The sequence below is a fragment of the Cnephaeus nilssonii genome (assembly GCF_951640355.1).
Source record: "Cnephaeus nilssonii genome assembly, chromosome: 1".
NCBI classification, from domain to species: Eukaryota; Metazoa; Chordata; class Mammalia; order Chiroptera; family Vespertilionidae; genus Cnephaeus; species Cnephaeus nilssonii.
This window is the reverse complement of record NC_137072.1, coordinates 51045965-51066925: the sequence shown is the minus strand read 5'-3', so window position 1 is coordinate 51066925 and position 20961 is coordinate 51045965. Positions and strand designations below refer to the sequence as shown.

The 20961-nt window shown below is 37.5% G+C and overlaps 2 protein-coding genes across 4 annotated transcripts in view; one reads left to right on the top strand and one right to left on the bottom strand.

Moving 5' to 3' along the window:
- Positions 1-343: 343 nt before the first annotated feature.
- TRMT10A (tRNA methyltransferase 10A) lies at positions 344-19615 on the bottom strand. Of its 3 annotated transcripts, none has more exons than XM_079784701.1 (8): positions 19445-19615; positions 12393-12589; positions 9505-9667; positions 8697-8768; positions 7595-7669; positions 4722-4871; positions 2783-2888; positions 344-1592 (listed from the first exon to the last, which is right to left on the bottom strand). In XM_079784701.1, the coding sequence occupies exons 2-8, from the start codon at positions 12575-12577 to the stop codon at positions 1327-1329; spliced, it is 1017 nt and encodes a 338-aa protein (XP_079640827.1). In that variant the 5' UTR covers positions 12578-12589; positions 19445-19615; the 3' UTR covers positions 344-1326. The 3 variants fall into 3 exon arrangements, with proteins under 3 accessions (XP_079640827.1, XP_079640826.1, XP_079640828.1); XM_079784700.1 differs by lacking the exon at positions 19445-19615 and adding an exon at positions 19098-19241; XM_079784702.1 differs by lacking the exons at positions 2783-2888; positions 19445-19615 and adding an exon at positions 19098-19242.
- MTTP (microsomal triglyceride transfer protein) overlaps positions 19344-20961 on the top strand; it is a 61282-nt gene continuing 59664 nt past the window's right edge. Inside the window, exon 1 of the mRNA XM_079784627.1 lies at positions 19344-19408. The gene's annotated coding sequence lies outside the window, so the exon portion shown is untranslated. The remainder of the gene's footprint in view (positions 19409-20961) is intronic.

Below are 20961 nucleotides of genomic sequence, written 5' to 3'. Positions count from 1 at the left end.
AATAAAGCAACAAAAAACAAGAGACAGAGAACATCTATACTAAACCCAATAAACTTTCTATCAAATGTGTATATAATTTAAGATGCTGGTGAGTAAAAAGAACAGAAACTTAATTTATCCTCAATAAAGGCTTCTGTAATCTTACTATAGCTGTGACAAAGAACAATCGCTTACTTTAAACATAACTGCTTTACAGTTCCTGGTAGGAAACTAAAACATCTCATTTAGCCCCTTATTCCCTTGCCAATGTCCTTATACAAATGTTTAGTTATAGATTTTGCACTTTATGAAATTCAAATTCCTTAGTATTGTTGAACACAACCATTCACACAAATACACATATATGGCAACTCAATCTTGTTTATCGTTAAATGAGAATCATACATGATGTGGACAAACATGTACATACAGTATATGAATATTTTCATACATGCTTAAATTAGTTGCAGAAATATATATTTACATTAGCTTGCTTATATGATAATATACAGATGCACATATAAATTTATTTACTTTAAAAACCAACTGATTTTTTAAAATAAAAGTTTATATGAAATGAAAAGATAGCTGCTGAGAGCTATTTCTTTTTAAGTAAAGATAAAATTGATCCTTCAACAGCCTTTTAATATAGTCTAGCCTGAAAAATTAAGTTTGTAATCAAAATAATTTATCACCATTGTTTGAATTTTAAAAATATATTAAAAAATAAAATAAAAATATATTAGATTAACTCTTCAGTGACTACATTAGAACCACCAAAAGACAGAAATAGAGACAAGTCCATAGTACAAAAGAAATAAATTGTTGAGTTTATCAATCGGATACTTTTTCCTAAAATCACTATATTCCCTTGAAGTAATTAAATTGAATATAAAAGTTGCAAATACAAGGTAACCTCCCATACTGAAAATGGTGCACTTACAGATCTGTGAATATCTGCCTCCACAAACAGGCAATAAATCAGAAAGACATTGATATAAACATAAAATAATAAAACTAAAGTATCAGAAGGCACATTCTGAATAATACAACTCAGTATAAAACTTACTTTTATTAAAGTAAAATCCTCAAAAAAACTTATTTGAGGCTTAGAAAACTATTTTTTTAAATTACATCTTTTTAAAATCTTATGCAAAAACAAAAAGTACTTTCTTACAAGGACTTTTTATCCACTCTATAAGTTTATCCACGCTATAACATTCACAACAAAAATAAGAAAAAATAAAATTTTCTTCCAATTTGAATATTCTATGAAGCACCTCATTTTCTCCTAGTTTTTCCTTAACCAAAAAAAAAAAAAACAAAAAAAAAACCCAGATGACATTTTTATGGTGTAGAGTGTACTGTAGATTCAGTGCTATTTTCTTTATCCTGCTTTTCTTCTTCATGTGGTGAATCTAGTTCATTTCTGCTAGTTTCTTCCTCACTGGAATCACTGTCCAATCCACCTTCAACCCTGGCAGATGTCTTGTCATGCAAAGAACTTTCACAGGTTTTGTCTGTGGGAACAGCTCCTTTCCTTTGAGGTAAGACAGTAAAAAATGCTTCTTGCCAGTCTCTTGTTTCCAGGTATTCCAGAATAATCTCAAACACTGAAACAAAGACAAACTCTATATATTTCTTAGCCAAGTTCATCACAATGTTGCATACTATATTTTAAAATGCATTGCCTTTGTGTTAAGAGTGCTACAATGTCCTAATAATTTCTACTTTGTTCTTATCACTTTCTTTCCCTATTGGCTCTCAGAACCAATTTGCCCCAAAGCTCTCAAGCCTGTTCTTTAGCTTTTCCTCAATTCTATTCTTAAGCACTTAGAAGTTTACCATTATTCCTTGTCAGTAATAATCAAGAGAATCTTTTTGCTTCCTTCCTATTCTTTATCCTCTATGTGCTTACTTCTTTATCCTTTATGTGCTAACATAAAACTAGAAAAAAAAAAAAGGTTAGGATTAATCCAAATTTCTTCTATTTTCCTATATAGCACCACTCACTCTAGGGAACATCTTGCCTGCTTTTTATTTCACATTTAATAAAATTTAATACTGTCTCCAAATTACTCTCACATTAATACATTGTTTGAAGGGTCAATTTGGATTACTTCATGGAAAAGTAATTTCCACAACCTATCAAAGGTCTTAGAAGCTCAGTCCTGGAATCAGTAAATTCATTTATATAACTCCCTAGAGTCTACTATAAAGTTCTTAGCACATAAAAAGAGCCCAATAAACAGTTGTGTATCAACAAAGATCTCTACTAAACAAAACTCTAGACAAATGTCTAAGAATGTCCTTTACACTGTTATTTACAATAGTAACCAAAAAAATCATCAACAGGAGAATGGTTAATTATTATATATTCAGATGATGAAATATTATATCGCCATTAAACAATAATTCAATGACATAGAAAAATATAATTATAAATGAGGGAAACACCCAGATTTATAATATTTCATGTAATAGAGTAAGAATCCAATTATATTATAAATAATATTATATATGGATAGGAAAGGAACTGGAAGGAAACACACCAAAAAGTTAATACCAAGTATCTCCGGGTAGTGAAATTATAGCTTATTTATTTTTATGTTTTTCTGTATCTTCAAAATTTTATAAAATATGCATGTGTTATTTCTATATTCAAACAAATTATAAATCATTACATTTTATAATTTTGTTTCCAGCAAGGTATATATTTTATATTTTTCCAAAACATAAATGTAATGTTATTTTTCATAATGTTCACTCAGGTACATTTTCAGTTTATCTCCTTATAGCTTACCATGATTAATTGCCAAAACTTTTCTACTATTCATCTTCACAAAATTTCCAAGGGGTAGCTGTGCATGATCAATTCCATGATCTGATGCTTGTTTATATGTGAGTCCCTAAAACAAAGACACTATAACTTGGACTAGAACATTAAATTACTTTAACTTAAAGTCTATGACAGATAAATAATTTTTAAGAAAGACTTCAGTTCAGAGAACATTATCTGAAGTGTGTGTGTTTGTGTGTGTCTGTGTTTGACTGCTAATTTGGAAATATTATCTTGACAATAAGGACAGTCAGAATGTTTACAGGTGAGGAAACCTAATACATGTTCCCTGCTCTGCCACAAAGCTCCTCAGTGGCAGAGCCATAGGAAAAACTTGGTCCGTGCCTCCTGATTCAAATACCTTTTCACCGTTCCATACCACCTTTCTCTTAAAGTTTAAAATACTCAATCAGAACTCTTAGAGAAGCACCATCACTCTTTCCATGAATACAAAAGACATACAGATAAAATTATGTTTCATTTACATAACACTAGGAGGCACAAATAACCAAAACAAATTCTATAAAAAGCTGAATTGAAAAAAAATTTTAATTGCCTATAAATTTAATTTTTCCCTTCTGTCAATTAAAAGAATATTGAATATGAATTTTCTTTCTTTTCAAAATTAAAATCCTTAAAGCCTGGGTCTAACCAGAACTGAAATAACCAAAAGACAGTACAGAGAAGGAAAAACTAAATTTCTCAACCAGTAGTTTGCATATTTTAGGGACAAATAATAATGACTGAGGCAGATGCTTTTGAAAACAAAAGTGTTTTAGTTCAAAAACACATACAACATGAAAGATAAAAATTTGGTTTTATATAAGTAACAAAATAGAATATTTCCACTAAGAAAATAATAAAAAGGCTAAAGGTCATTCTGATAAAATTCCCTCTGATGCTATAGAGATGCACTGTCCAATTAGAGCCACAAGTGACTAAGTTTAAACTGATTTTCAATTTTTAAAAAATTCTGTTCTCAATTATACTATAGACATTTCATGTGTTCTATAGCCACAGGACTACCACAATGGATAGAATGATAAAAGTATTTCCAACATTAGAAAAAGTTCTACTGCACAGTGGTGCTACATAAGAATACTGAATTTGCATTCTTCTGCTGACAATATTTCCTCAGACACTTAGTAAACATGCTTTTTCTTTAGTTGGGTTGAATTTAGCATGTTGTTAAGAGGCTGGCAAAGTACAAAATGATATATTCTGTTAGAAAGTCTACTTCTGTAATTTTTCATTCAAATGATGAGGAGGTAGAGACAAAAGTAGAAATATAAGAGAACAGAAAACACATCTCATGAAAATCACATATTTAAAATATAAATGATCAGTTTTGTTATAAATTTTACCAGTGGCCTAGAAATTGATTACCAGCAGCATTTTCTATCAATACAGCATATTGTTTAAGCATCTGGGCTCCAGAACAATTTGCCGGGTTTCAAATATCTGCTTTACTACCTACTTCTATTGATTTTAGACTTATTTTCTTTAGGCTTCCATGTCCTCAGCTTTAAAATGCAGAAAATATCAGCACTGACCTCACTGGTTTATAGTGAGGATTAAACAGAGTAATATATGGGGTGGGGGATGCAAAAGTAGGTTTACAGTTGTGAGTATGTGAAACACAGTTTATTCTTATATTATTATTTATTAATTATTGTATTACTTTCCAGACGAATAACTGTAAACCTACATTTGCCCCATCTTGTATGTGAAATGTTTTGCTTAGCCAGAAAGGTGATTGAAATATAGCTGGCACTCAGTAGAGATCAGCTATCACCAGTATTATTGCTACTATCAAAATGTGTTATTGTTACTTTTAAGAAAACTGACATATAAATTTTAAGTACAGGCAAAAGCAAAAAAAAACAAAAAAAAAACTTAGTACCTTTTGATGGTTGTGATCTACTAATCCTCCAATCACATAAGCCTTTGATTCATCTAATTCCTTCAGTACATTAGGTGAATCTGATGTAAGATAAATCAGATCTTCTTTCTTTATGAATTCAATATAGTGTTCTGGTTTAATGTGGATATCCTTTAAGACACATGGGGACAGATGTGATTAATTAATAGGATTTTGTGAAAATTGGCTAATCAATTTGAAAGGGAGTAAATCATATGAAAAGAAGTCTGAAAGAAGTTGCAATGCATTATTTATAACCTACTACTTAAACTCCTTCTCACCTCACACCTCAATTATTTAAGTGGCCTCCTGATGCTATTTCCCTGTCTTTAGGCTCAGATCCCTCCAATTTACTTCCATACACTAATGGTAGACTCATTTTCTAAAAACACTACTCTCCATGTTTTATTTTCATCTGTAGGATAAAACTGAAATTCCTTAACTTTGTAACTCTTTCCTGAATGTGGCACTAACCAACCCTTTCTAAGTTTATCTCTGCTCCAACAAAACAAAAGCATTTTGTCATATATTTGTTCACATTATTTCCTGGCTTTCTCCAATTATTTCTTCTCTGTCTATATGAAATCATCAAAAGAAAGTGGCTTGTAGATTTAATAAAGCCCATGCATCCATTTCTACAAAGATACACATATAAAATCATCTCCATCAAAACTGTTAGGTCAGAGGTACAAAACTGAACAACAATTGCCAGTCAGAATTTTGCAAACTATATTGATAGAATAAAAGAAAATACATCAGCCCTAACAAGTTTGGCTCAATGGATAGAGCGTCGGCCTGCGGACTGAAGGGTCCCAGGTTTGATTCTGGTCAAGGGCATGTACCTTGGTTGCGGGCACATCCCCAGTAGGGGGTGGGCAGGAGGCAGCTGATTCATGTTTCTCTCTCATGGATGTTTCTAACTCTCTATCCCTCTCCCTTCCTCTCTGTAAAAAAACCCAAGAAAATGTATTTAAAAAAAAAAAGAAAATACATCATCAGATTCAGATGACATTCAACCAGTGACATTCAACCTTTATTTTAAGGAAGTAAAAAATAAAGCAGGACTTGTCTCACCTAAAATGTATAACCTAGTCCAGTGGTCGGCAAACTCATTAGTCAACAGAGCCAAATATCAACAGTACAATGATTGAAATTTCTTTTGAGAGCCAAATTTTTTAAACTTAAACTTCTTCTAATGCCACTTCTTCAAAATAGACTCGCCCAGGCCGTGGTATTTTGTGGAAGAGCCACACTCAAGGGGCCAAAGAACCGCATGTGGCTCACGAGCCACAGTTTGCCAACCACGGACCTAGCCTATATAATAAAAGCCTAATATGCTAAGTGTCCAGTCATCTGGTCATCCATTCAACTAATCAAAGTGTAATATGCTAATGATATGCTAAGGCCACTCAACTGCTCCCTATGACATGCACTGACCATTGGGGGCAGAGAGTCAACCAGTCGACCAGTCGCTATGACATGCACTGACCACCAGGGGGCAGATGCTCCAAATGGTAGGTTAGCTTGCTACTGGGGTCCGGCTGATGGGGACTGAGCGAGATGAGCCGGACACACCCTGGAGCCCTCCTGCCTCCGTGGCAGCGTTAAGGATGTCCGACTGCTGGCATAGGCCCGCGGGGAACAGGCCTAAGCCGTCAGTCGGACAACCCCCTGAGGGCTCCTGGACTGTGAGAGGGTGCAGGCCGGCTGAGGGGACCACCCCCTCCGAGTGCACGAATTTCGTGTATAACCACCTTTCTGAAAATGTTATATTATAAATTTGTGTCCTGTACTTACTAAGGGCCCCAAGAGGGACTTGAAATTAAAGACCAGTGAACTTACATTTTTCTGGAAAGCTGGTGGGTATAAATAATAAATTTAACAAGCCACAAAATAACTGAAAGTATGCCTTCTCTAACTGATTACATTATTTCTCAGGAAAATAGGACAGATCATAAAACTTGGTAAATATATTATACTTAAAACTTAAAAAGCCTTTAAAAATGTTTTACACTATAGGCTATTAATAAAATAAATGCAGTCATTATGGGATTAGAGAGTGTAAGAGGAAAAGTTTGTCATGGTGAGAACTGGCTTTGAAAAGAAAAAATACAAGAATAACCCAGTACTTCTCTGAATAGAATAGGATTCCTCATGAATTGGTACTAAAGCCAATCAATTAGTCATTTTTGCAAATAACTGAGAATGGCTTAGTCCTATAAAAGATGTGCGCCACATATGTAATTTTAAATCTTCCTGTGGCTACATTAAAAAAAAAGTGAAAAGAAGTGAAATTAATTTTACTAATACATTGCAAATGTTATCATTTCAACATATAATATTTTTTAAAATTTCAAGGAGATATTTTACATTCTTTTTGGGGGGATAGGTACTAAATCTTTGAAATCCAATATATATTTCACATTTATAGCACAACTCAATTTAGACCAGTCACATTTCAAGAATTCAATAGCCACATGTGGACATAGGAAAGTACAGATTTAGAAGCAACAATGCAAGTACATTTTCAATTTTTAGAGTGACTTCACTCTTATAAATAATGCAATTCCAGTTTGCTAGGTAGAAGCTGAAGAAACACCTTTATAATTTTTCCTTTTTAACAATATGTTTTAAAGTTGGGGGCAAAATAGAAGTGAGATTTAGTGAGAGCAAGTACAAACAGACATCGCAGTCTTTTTAGCTTCCCTATTCCAACTTAGGTACAGTGACACACAGGGTTTGGAGACTGGTGACTCCTGTATTTATTAACATTATGTAGAATTTGGGTAAAAAAATGTAGACCTTTAAGCTTAAAACTACTTGAAATTATGGGAGAGTTAATCTACTGTAGTTACCTTCCAGTTGACCCATCCTTTGTCATTTTCATCCATATTCTTTTTCAACTGGCCTCCATGGCTTGTCAAGTAAAACTGGTAGAGTCATCAGCAAGGAGAGAGAGCAAATGACTATTAAAGTGCAATTATTTTATTTCCCTCATACACTAATCTGATTGTCAATGAAATACAATATATTTTCATTCTAGAAAAAAATAAATTTGTGGCATGCTTTAAACATACAAGAATAAATTTGTGGTAGAAATGACATGTTTTGTGTAATTTCTACCACAATAACTTCCTTATTTCATCTACACTTTCATCCCATTTTTTCAAGCACCCATAATCAGCCTTTCCGTTAATGATCACTTTTCTATAAACACCCCATTTCTGTGTCAACTTTCCCTTCCCTTTCTTTTGCAACCACTGTTATTTTTACCAGTCCAAAGTCTCCACAATTCTTTGATTCTAAAACCTGACACTATTTCAAGTCTAAGCAAGGATGGGAAGAATATAAAATGTAAAAATATAAAATTACTATCACTTGATAAGAGGAAAATGTCTAACCAAACATATATTAAGAATTTCTAGTTCTCAACCTCAGTGAGTCAGTGTTAATTTTAGGTCACTGAGAATTCAAACAGTAGGCAACTCTCAATAGCAGGCAGCTGGTCTCACAAAGCACTCCCTCACTCTAGCTAAGGAAGTACTTTTCAAAATTATCAGTGACTCAGAATCTTTTAAGTAGAACAAACCTACCAACAGGTAACACAGCACACATCAGTTCCCCCTACTCTCCAGAATAGAAGGAATGAGAGCTAAGAAACTAGTATGAAAATATGCGTACATCCTTCAGTGAAGATGTTCAACTACACAGAAATGAGCAGGTCAGTGTGGATAAGACTGAAGATAACTGGGCAGTGTGTCTGAGAACAAAGTATGTGAAAAACTTTAAAATATTTTACTTTATCTTTGTAGAAAACATGTTTCAAATAGGCATTTTGTTCTCGAAGAAGGATTATCTGTTAAGACTCTTGTAAAGGCAGTCAGGATTATCTATGCTGTTTCCCAAGGGAAATATAAGAAAGGAAATTGGAGTCTGTTTTAAATCTCTCAAACATACCTGCACAGGATGCAGTGCTCGTCGATTTTCTGCATAACATCGTTGAATCTGCTTATGAAGTTTCTTAATGTCCTATAAAAGAGTGCAATTTTTAAAGCACCATTTTCAAAATCATCTATGGCCATTCCACAATCTTAGTGAAACAGAATAAGAAGAAGAAATAACTAGACAGGTCCTTTTTTTTCTTTTCAAATACAAGTCATTTCTGATAATTCCCATTCAATTTCCTTACATAACTAACAAAATTACTATAAGTCAACACTCTGCAAGTGAACCATTATTTCATATTCTGTCTCCACTTACTAATAAAATGCTAGTTCATGAAAAAATTTACTCTTCTTAAGAGTCAGCAAAACAAAAATAGAATTCTCTTAGAGCCATACTATTATTATTTTTATAACTTACCAATGGCTTGGAAAGTAATTAAAGTATGTTCTCTTCACTAGCATTGTTTAAATAACCAGGCTTCTCAAACTATTAAATAAGAAGTAATTCTATTAAGACAATCATACTTCTTATTTTCTTAATTGTGATTAGGACAAAGAAAACCACTCACAGATCTTTATGATCACTATGCAGTTACTGAGTTTTATAATCTAATCACGGTGTGTTTGTCTTTCCTGTCAACACACACACATAAACATAAGAGGAATTTATTAGCTAGTTTAATTTAGGGGACACAGAGCTTGAAAAACTTGATTTAAGATGCATTTTAGTACATAAATTTATATCAAAGTGATATTACAGATTAAAGTAAGAAATATTTAGCCTAGTTTACCCACGAGGTTTTTCTGAAAATGATTCATACCTTTAATACCATCAAGCTGTCAAAACTACAGTCAATGATAAGGCGAAGTGTGCTGTGAACAACATCTCTTCGAATACGTTTTCTATCATTTCCATCTGAGTTTGATTCCAGTTGACACTGCCGCTCCAATTGTTTTCTCTTGCGTTTTTCCTTCCTCTTTTGCCTAAAATTAGTATTGAAATAACTTTTTGGTGTTATTTATAGATTCACATACAAGACTCCTCTAAATAGAGAAAGAAACAATTACTTTTTAAAATCAGCAGGCTAAACCATATGAAACTGCCACTTTAGTGGACCAAAATTGGTCAAATATCAGCAATTTTATACAGTCCATCTAAAATTTTTAGAAAGGAAGAAAATGGGTTTGTAAAAACAGTATAATGCTTTTTACACAAATCCTAACTATAAATTTATTTATTATTGGTATCATCTTACCTAATAGAGAAACATGTAAATTGACCGTACCTTCGTTATGCCCACAGCCAATCAGAGTGAGTATGCAAATTAAACTGAAAACGTGGCAGCATCCCCCCTCTCCCCCCCCCCCCCCCGCTGCTCTGGGCCTGTGGGGGTCGGAGAAGTCAGGCGCCAGCACCTGAGGCTGGCTGCAGCCACAGAGACCAAGAGGCCGCCTGCCCTTTGATCCCAGGCTGCAGCCAGCCTCAGAAGCCTCACATCCTCCTGCCCCACATCCTGGGGGAGATGGAGAAACTGGGCCCCAGCATCTGAGGTTGGGTGCAGCCCAGGAGATGAAGAAGCCGCCTGCCCCATGATCTCAGGCTATAGCCAACTGGAGAAGCCACCCGCCCCATGTCCACCCACCCCACATCCTGGGGGACATGGAGAAACCAGGCCCCAGTACCTGAGGCTGGCTGCAGCCTGGAAGACGAAGAAACCGCCTGCCCCGTGATCCCAGGCCGCAGCCAGCTAGAGAAGTTGCCCACCCCACGTCCTGGGGAGACAAGAAACCGGGTGCCAGTGCCTGAGGCTGGCTGCAGCCCGGGGGATGAAGAAGCCGCCTGCCCTATGATCCCAGGCCGCAGCCAGCCGGAGAAGTCGCCCCCACTGCATCCGAGGGAAAATGGAGAAGCCGCCCGCCTGCGGTCCAGGCGCCAGCACCTGCAGCTGGCTACAGCCTGGTAGACGGAGAAGCCGCCCACCCTGCAGTCCTGGGCACCAGCACCTGCGACTGGCTGTGGCCTGGTAGACGGAGAAGCTGCCCACCCCGCAGTCCCGGGCACCATCACCTGCGGCTGGCTGTGGCCTGGGAGACGGAGAAGCCGCCCACCCTGTGGTCCCGGGCACCAGCACTTGCAGCTGCAGCCCAGGCGAAGCCACCTGCCCACCATCCCCTGAGGCTACAGCCAGCCTGGGTGCCTATGGCCTACCAGAGGGAGGGAAGCCCGGATCCCGAGTGTCTGTGGTTGGCTGGAGGAGGGAATCCTGGGTACCCGGTGCGGGCGGGCCGAGGCAGAGGTGGTTAGGGGCAATCAAGCCAGCAGGGGAGCAGTTAGGGACAATCAGGCTGGCAGGCAGAAGCAATAGGGGCAATCAGGCAGGCAGGCGAGCAGTTAAGAGCCAGCAGTTATGGATTGTGAGAGGGATGTCCGACTGCCAGTTATCCCACGAGGGGTCCCAGATTGGAGAGGGTGCAGGCCAGGCTGAGGGACACCCTCCCTGCTGCCCCCCATGCATGAATTTCGTGCACCGGGCCTCTAGTCTATACTAATAATAGCCTAGGGCTGTCATGACCTAAATGACCAGACGGATAACCGGTCACCAGAAAGTGCATGGAGCACCTCTCGGTCCCTCCCCCAAGGCCCACAGGCTTCTATCACAGCAAGGCTGGTGGCAGGCAGGCGGGGGGTGGATAGGGCAAGGCGGGCGCGGTGAGGTCCTTAGCCTCCGGCCTGAGTCGGGCCAGAGGCATAACGACCTCACCGCTGCTGTGGTGGCTGTGGATCAGGCCGAGAGGCAGGGCCTGATCAACAGCCTCCGCGGCTGCTGGCGAGGCCTGGAGAGTGGTTAGGGGAGATCAGGTAGGCAGGCAGGTGAGCAGTTAGGAGCCAGCGGTCCCAGATTGCGAGAGGGATGTCCCTGATTGGAGAGGGTGCAGGCTGAGCTGAGGGAACCCCCCCCATGCACGAATTTCATGCATCAGGCCTCTAGTATTATAGTAAGAAAACTTTACAAATACTTAATTTGAGAGTTGTGATATGTTTCACTTGTATCATTCTTCCCCTACATGATTTTCAAGCAACATTTATATGGTGTAGAAAAAAAGCAAAGTAAAATAGTGAAAAAAATCTCATATACTTTTTTTCTCTAATCAGCATCAACTATAGTTTATTTTCTCTCAGTAACTTTTGGCATTATACAGGGGTGAGCAAAAGTAGGTTTACAACTGTACTACAAAAAAAACACAACAAATGGTAATACAAGAATAAACTGTTTCGTATACTCACAACTGTAAACCTAATTTTGCCTATGCGTTTAATAACAGCTTCAACCTAACTGTTCTCAAAACCTGCAATAGTTCTTCTAGAAAAATCAATATTAGGCCTAAATTTGATCTTTCTGAGGAGGTTATTTTTGTTCCATATCTAGGACATGGATGCTAATTATATCCCTTTCCCAAGTTGGTTATTTCAGAAATTGTGCTGCTACTCACAATAGATTTTGGGTGAGAAAAAGTGTGCAGTGTAAATTCATAAACACTGCTAAAAAAAAATTCAAAACATAGTTTTAACAGCCAATTGACAGTGTTAGCTAACAATATGCATAGTCCCAATTTTAATTAACACAATTACTTTTAATGAGTCAAAGGACCATGAAAGGCCCAACATTCTATATTTTTGAATAGGGGTAGAATGCATTTTGAACCATACTTGCGGAGTTCTCGTTGTTCTTCCCATTGTTTCTGTTTTATTAGCTTTTTCATTTGTCGTTTAGATATGGGTTCAAACTCTCCATCTAATCTTGGCTTCTGACTTTCCTTTTGATCTTCACTTAAGTCTTGCTTCCTTTCAACATTAGAAGTCTCAACAATTGCTGGCACCATTTCAGATGACATTATTTGATGCCTCTGAAAAATTGAAAAGCAACTTTAACATAGATGATTCACACACACCAAAGTAAACACCAAATGACCAAGAGATGTGATTAAAATGAAACCATTTCAGAAATGAATAAAAATAAAAGTTTAGCCCTGGCTGGATGGCTCAGTTGGTTGAAGCATCATCCCATACACTCAAAGGCGGCAGGTTCAATTCTGGTCAGGGAACATACCTATGTACCTAGGTTGTGGGTTCTATCCCAGTCAGTGTACAAGAGGTAACCAATCAATGTCTCACTCTCTCTCTCTCATCTATCTATCTATCATTCTATCTATCTATCTCTTCCTCGCTCTCTAAAAAATCAATAAACATATCCTCACCCAAGGATTTTTTTTTAAATGAAAATTTATACAATTAAATGTTATTTACTGACAAAGACCATGTAATGAAATGGGGTGCTTTCATGGCACAAATTTTCCAGAAGGCAACACAGATTTATGTTTCAAGAGCTTTAAAATACTGATACCCTTCACTCAGTAATTTACTTCCTTAGAATAAATTCCTGTAAATGAATCAGAAATATACACAAAATTAATGCAAAAGAGTATGCAGTAGTCCCCCCCCCCTTATCTTCAGTGGATACATTCTAAGATCCCCAGTGGATGCCCAAAAAGGTGGATAATACTGAACCCTATATTTACTAGTACTATGGTTTTTCCTAAACAAACATATAATAAAGTTTAATTTATAAATATTATAATCATAGTAAAAATATTAAAATTAATTTACATTTATGTTTATATTATACTTATATTAACATTTTATATAGTGAGGTTAACAATAAAATAGAACAATTATTACAATGTAGCATAATAAAAGTTATGTAAATATGGTTTCTCTCTCTGATAACTGAGATGGCTAAGTGACTAACAGTTGGGCAGAGTATACAGCATGGATATGTGGGACAAAGGGATGATTCACATCCCGAGTGGAATGGAGTGGGATGGCCTTAGATTTCATCTCACTACTCAGAACTGTGCAAATTCAAACTTATGAATTGTTTAATTCTGGAGTTTTCCATTTAATATTTTTAGAGTGGTTGATTACAGCTAATGGAAACCACGGAAATCACAATAGTGGTTTGTATATACTGCAGTGTTATTTTCAACATTGAAAAATTAGAAACTACTTGAATGTCAGCAAAAGGGATTACATAAATTATAGCTTATCCATGACAGCGGCTGGGAATACTAAATAGCAATAAAAATAATGTTTCCCAAAATTATTTAGTGATAAAGAAAAATGGTTATGTTAGATAAGAAAATCAAAACAAGAAATACATACATTTTATCCAATTTTGTTTTAAATAGCATACACAAAAAAATGATTCTTACCCATGATATTCTGCATTTTCTAAATTTTATATAATGAGAATATATTGTTTTATAATATAAAAATATTAAGCACTTAAAAAATATTTTTTGTTAATCCTCATCCAAGGATATTTTTCCAGTGATTTTTAAAGAGTGAAAGGGAGGGAGGGGGTAGAGGAAGAGAGAGAGAAACAGTAATGTGACACATCGACTGGCTGCCTCCCGCACACACCCTAACTAGGACTGGGGATATACACTCATAATTAGTTTTTTACAAAAGATATGCTATAGATATGTGTAGTTTGGATAGTGCAGAAAACAAATCTGGTTGTCCCACCTCCATATATTTCATTATCAATATATAATTATAAATATTCCACTTTAGTCATGGTTAAAAAACAAAATATTTAAGTTGATTCTGAAATCAGTTGTAGAATGCTTAGGGCCATCTCAAACATCTTTATTTAGATTTAGCCACCTAAACCTTTATGTCTATTTCCCAGAACTGAACTTCCCTTCACATTAGGGAAAAAAGCTAAAAATACTGAGATTTCTCTTTAACAGATTTTTAACACCAAAGCTTAAAAATGTATTTATTATTTATCCCTACCAAAGACTAAGCATTAAGCTTACAAATGTTCTAATAGCCTTAAAGAAAATTATATGATTTCTCCTACTTATAGAAATAGCTAAGAAGTCTGTGCAGAGAAGGTAACATCTCAAAGAAAAATCCACACAACTCAGATAATGAAAGGACCAAACCTTTGCAGAACATAATTTAAGCAGTAGTTTTGTTATATGGTTCTTGCTTTCTTTAAAAGTACAATGTTATAACGGACATACAACGATAACCAAGCAAACTTGGAAAGTTTACCAAATTTTGACTGAGAGATAAGACATTTTAAGATGTGCTTTGGGAGCTACATCAAAAACCCTAGTATTTTACTAGGTCACAAAATTACTACAAAGGAAAAATAATCATCTAGTAATCCAAGTAAGAGTTCACAAGTTTTCCTTAAACCACTAACCAAACAGCAACCTTAGTTTATAGGCACACCTGCTAGATATGACAACTCAAATTTGACTCTACAAGGAAAACTCCATATGGGTAGGGATGACATCTACTTTTGCCCAACATTATATTGCCAGTACTAACACGGTGCCTGGCACGAAGCTGTTTATTATATATTGGTGAAATAAATAAATGAGTGACTATGGTATTATTACAAAGGATTTTTTAAAATAATGAAAACAGTAATAGCAAACAATTCTTACAGTGCTTAATTTAAAAAGTATCTAATTTAATCCTTAAAACCAACCTTCTGAGGTAGACAGTGTTATGCCTACTATATAAAGAAAGAAGGCACAGTTGAGGTTAAATAACTTGCCCCAAATTACAAAACTACTAAATAATTCCTAAGAAACAAGGCAGCTAGAACAAATTTAGCACAAAGTGGGTCCTCAAAATACTTGTTGGACGAATAGATAAATGAAGTAATAGGGTTAAGATTCAAACACAGATCTAACTCTATTTCCCAGGAAGCCAAAATCTTATTTAGAAAATAAAGATTTTCAGAGAACGTAAAAGAGCTACGCTGCTTCAACCCTGCTGTTGGAGGGCTGAGATTTGTGTCACTGAAAGGAGGGAAAACAGCTTTATTCATATGCTACCCAATGAAAAAAAATTAGGACTTGCTAGAGATGATAGCCAAAAGTTCATGTTTTGAGGCACCCTCCCAGTCTTGAAATACACGACAACACTAAATAAAAGATAAAAAGGGAAAACCAAAAAAGGTATAGCCAAAACAAGAACCAAACAAGAACTAGAATAGTTGCTGTTGGGTCTGCTGTGCAAAGGCAATTGTAAGTTTCCCTAGATTTAAAGTAGGGAGAATAATAATAACCCAAGACAGAAGGTGGGAGAGATGTGAGACTGTTTAAGATGAACCCTTAAACTATTGTGGGAGGCGGGGCTTCTTCAAGAAAAAAGGCTGAAAACGGGTAAAATTAGACTTGCTAATAAGAAGCTGAGTACTTGAGGGAAACTTGAAGGAAGCAGAAACAGCCTCTGGGCCAAGCCACTGAGGTGGTATATGAACTTAGGACACTACATGATTAGAATTCTGAATCACCTATACAAACTCTACTGTGGACTGAAGCACTGAACAGGGCCATGAGTGGGAGCTACTACAAAATCAGTAGTAGACAGTGGGTGTGCAGAGAGGAGATGCTAATTCCATTCAAGATTAGTCTGCAAAGCAAAATTACAAAAAGAAAAGGTAAAAATAGAAACAACAAAATCAACAATCAGGAGATAAATTCATTCTATATAAACTGTGAATAATAGGGTATTATGAAAATGACTTTAAAATAAGTGGTTGGAATCTTTCAGAGACTATAAGGAGTAAGAACCATAAAAACAAAACAGGAAATTGGGACACAAAAGCAGGCACAAAAGAATACATGAAATAAGAATACATGAAAAAGAACCCATGTGGAAACCAGCGAGTGAAGATATAAAAATTTCAACAAATGAGATAAACTCCAGATTGCCTGTAGCCCAAGAGGTAACTGATGAATTAAAAGACATCCTGATCATCTGAATCAGAGTTCAGACAGATATACAGAATGAAATATACCAGTGTGTGTGTGTGTGTGTGTGTGTGTGTGTGTGTGTGTGTGTATGTGTGTGGCCAGATTATTATGATCTCTGAACGCATAATAATCTGGCCACTCAGTGTATATCCTATATAATAAAAGCCTAATATGCAAATTGTCCCCTCGACCAGGAGTTCAACCAGCAGGCAGGCGGACCAACCACCCATGTTCCCTCCCCCTGGCCAGGCTGGCCGGACCCCACCCATGCACAAATTCATGCACCGGGCCTCTAATACATATATCAGTGATGGGCAACCTTTTGAGCTTGGTGTGTCAAACTTCGCCAAAAAACTGAGCATAACTCGGGTAGTGTGTCACTTTGAGGAAAAAACTAACTCCAAGACTCTAGTCACAAATGTTTCATCCTCAGGAGCAGCAAATGTTTCATCCTCGGCATTCAGCCGCGTGTCATCAGAAATGGCTACGCGTGTCAGTGCTGACACGCGTGTCATAGGTTCGCCATCACTGACATACATACACACACACACACACACACACACACACACACACACTGAGTGGCCAGATTATTATGCGTTCAGAGATCAGTGTGTGTGTGTGTGTGTGTGTGTGTGTGTGTGTGTATGTATATATGTATATACATATATATATGTCAGAGCAGTTAAAAGACCTGAATTATAGAAGGAAAAAGAGAAGCAAAAAGGTAAAGATAAATGTATAACCTTGAGTAAATTCATTAATAATTTTTAAAAAGCTGAAAAAATAAAGTAAGCATTCAATTTAAGAACAGAGACAGAGGAAACTCAATAAGCCTGAAAACATTAGGAGAAAATTTTAAAATAAATATTGTGATCCCCAGGATCACTTTTATTTTACTTCCTTTCCATAGATACTACATTAAAGTCAGCAATGCATGTATCCAAAACAGTGTAGGGTGGAGAAAGCATAAGTTAAACCTGTCCATTAAGCTAAACATGCAAACTTAAAAGCACAATTAAAATTCACAGGAGACAAATTACTCTCTTCATGAAACAATAATATTTTAAGAGAGACTTTTTCTGTTACGATTGGCATAGTTTTTTTCTAGTTCTCTATTATATTAAAAAACTGCAAGTGATGATTGGCTCTATAATATGAACATTTTAAAAAGCAATTTATAGCAACATTTTACAGCTCAGGGACACCAGGGGGAGCTTTTGCCTTTCCTATCTAAGAAGTATGAGTTAAATTTAACTTGGCCTATCATTGCACAGTAACATTTTTAAACACCCTGTCAAATACATCACAAGATCATACACTAGTCAACATCATTTTTAAAGCTCTTCCCAATTAAGAAAATGCCCTGTGGTAAGTGAATTTAAAAAAAAAAAGAATGAGTTAGATACAACAAAAATGTTAGCTTGAGATCCTACATATTATTGTTTACAGCACACTGTACATACAAGGACATGTACCGTTTCCCACTCTCTATACCTACAATAAGCAGTTCCTTATGTACTAGCTTGTTCAGATTACATATTAAGCAAAATACATGTGTGATGTCTACTAGGTTTGCTTGCTTTCTTATTTTGGTTTTGTCCAGTTTATAAGCTCCGTGGCAGAGTTTTGCATTCCTCCTTTACATGCAGTGACTCTCCCAGGGCATTTTCATTCATCCAACCCTGTGCCACAAATACTTAAGAAGGGTATTTTGTAGCAATTACAGAAATATTTGTGTGAAATTCTATTTAGCATAGAATTTATAAAAAAAAAAAGTCACTAGAAATAGGTTATCAGGTGGTCTTATAAAACTAAGAACTGTATAAATATGACTAAGGCCATTTGATGTGGGATGAATTCATAATAGTGTTTCATTATTTCCTTTATTTCCGCGTCTTAATACATATCTGGACAGGAAGAACACATTTGGGGTTGGGGGGGGGGGGTGAGTGGCCAAAGAAAAGTTAAAGAAAACCAAAAAAAAAAACTTTCATGGATTTTATTGATTGGGTTAAAATACTAGTAAAGTCTTCATAAATTGTGACAGACTCCCTTCCAGAAAGATCCAAACGAACGCTGAAATAACTGCAGAATGGAATCAACTGATCTGACGGCGAGAGGGAAGGAATGCCCTTTTTAAAACGCGCCGGCCAAATCTGCAGAAGCAAAAGCGCTGGGTTCAACTGTCCGGCCCCCTGGGCGGGGAGGTGGGCTGGGATGGGGAGAGGAGGGATTTAAAAAACAGAAAGTGAGAAAACCATCTGCTGCTATGCCCGAATTCTAACACTTAAAATATTTCCGTGTAATCAGGCGACACCTCGGTCTTCTTAAAATCGTCCTCCTGAGCTCCCCGTGATGGGGCCTAAAAGCCCCTGCAGCAGCTTGCACGGGGGCCCCTACAACGCAGAGCGCTCGGCCGCGTCGGCCTCTCGTTGGAGAAATGAGGCGAGGGTTCAAGAGGTAAAGCGACTTGCCCGCGGTCTCTAGGCACCACGTGGCAAAAGCGTGGCTAGTTTCCCGGCCCTTCAGGCTGCAGATTTCCCTCTCCCTTCGGTCTTTGGAAACTCACTCTCTTCGCAAACTAGGGACCGGATCCCGACCCCCAAATAGGCATCCACAGCAGGAGACCCGCGGCGGAAGGCAGCGCCTCGCCCCGCTAGGCCACGCGCCGGCGGACGCACTCCAGAGGCGGGACTCAGCTGAAACCACCCAGTCAGGGAGCTGCTTGGAGGGCCGCGGGGACGCGCTCTCCCTGACGTCACTTCCTTCGGGACCTGGGTCCCGGCCGCAACCCCGCTTCCGTCTTTCCCGGAAGCCCTCATTGCTAAGCCAGGGCGGCGTTGGCTGAGCGCTCTTTTTGTGGCCGGAGGAAACCAAAGGGTAGGCGGGCGCGAGCCTCAGTTCCAGGGGACTTACCGAGCTGAGGGGTTTTCGGGGAGCCTGAGAGCACGCGCAGAAAGCCCTTCTGGAATGGTCTTGGAACCTCTCATGAGTCCTTCTTCCGAAACTTCAACTCCCAGAGGCAGCGACGGCAGCTACGCGTAGGCGGCTTCGGCGGTTACGTCTGACGTCATGTAACTGCGCCAACTCCGGAGCCGCAGTGGGCGAACCGGAGCGGGGGTGGGGTGGAGAGGGGAGTTTATGTGGGGCGGGGTCAGGAGTTAGGGTTCTGGGAGTGGGAGGTAGTTACAGTGATGTCGGTTTTTCCATTTAAAAGCACGTGTGTACCTACGGGCATGTATTCATGCATATATTCCTGTGGGGATGATGGGGCAGGGGTGCTTGAGACATTCCTGCTCTTAAAAATTAAAAATACGAAACTCTTAATTATTAAGAAGGGCTCTTAATTCGTCTGTGTTGGAGATGAGAGGAAAGCATCTCTTGCCTAAATTTGTTATAATTCATACAGAACACGGTTATCAGTATCATATATTTTACACAATTCAAATGGAAAATAAAATGTTAAAAGTCAAATTCCCAATAAGATGCATTTGAAACTAGAATGTTGAAGCCGTTTTTCTTGCTTACAGTTGGAAATCTTACTCTCCATTCATTCCTTGAGTTATTTTTCCTATGGTGTTTCGCAAAACATCAGGTGACATTTCATTGTTTATAATACTTGACCTTATGTAATCTTTTTGCTAAATATAGACCAAGTCAACTGAGAGAAAAGTAAAACATAATCCAGTAGATTGTTGTTTTCTGTTTAGTTTTTTTTTTTTGCTCCTACTTTTAACAAGTGATTATTGCAGAATTTGAAGATAAGAATAAAGTTTTAAAGGAATAGGAGACTGCTATCAGTATGAAAACAATTCTGAAGTAAATTATTCTTTTTTAAAATATATATTTTTATTGAATTCAGAGAGGAAGAGAGAGAACATCAATGATGAGAGAATCATTGATCGGCTGCCTCCTACACGCCCCCTACTGGAGACCGAGCCCACAACCTTGGCATGTGCCCTGACCTGGAATCAAAGCATGACCTCCTGGTTCCTGGGTTGATGCTCAACCACTGAGCCACACCGGCAGGGCTGAAGTAAATTATTCTTGATATTTGGAAACATATCTGAACATCTTTAAAGGTTTCAATGAATAAAAATTAAATTCAGGATTTGAGTTTTCTATAAGAATTGAAATGTATCTAAGTTTAATCACAAAAAAATGACCATTTCCTTTGCTTTAAACTCTCAAATATTAAAAAACATGTCAGCTGTAGCATTGTTGTGGGTCACTCTGTTAAGTCCTCATCTCAAATCTAAAAGATCTCTTAATTGAGCATTGGATCCATTTTTGATTTGTTAGTAGGGCATCTTTTTTCAGCTGCCACCATATCAGGGCAAAGAGTAGCTGAGGGAGGATTAGTAATTGGATATGTAGCCCTTCACATGTAGGTCATTAAACTCAGGCTGGCATAGTGATGTGCCAGATCTTTT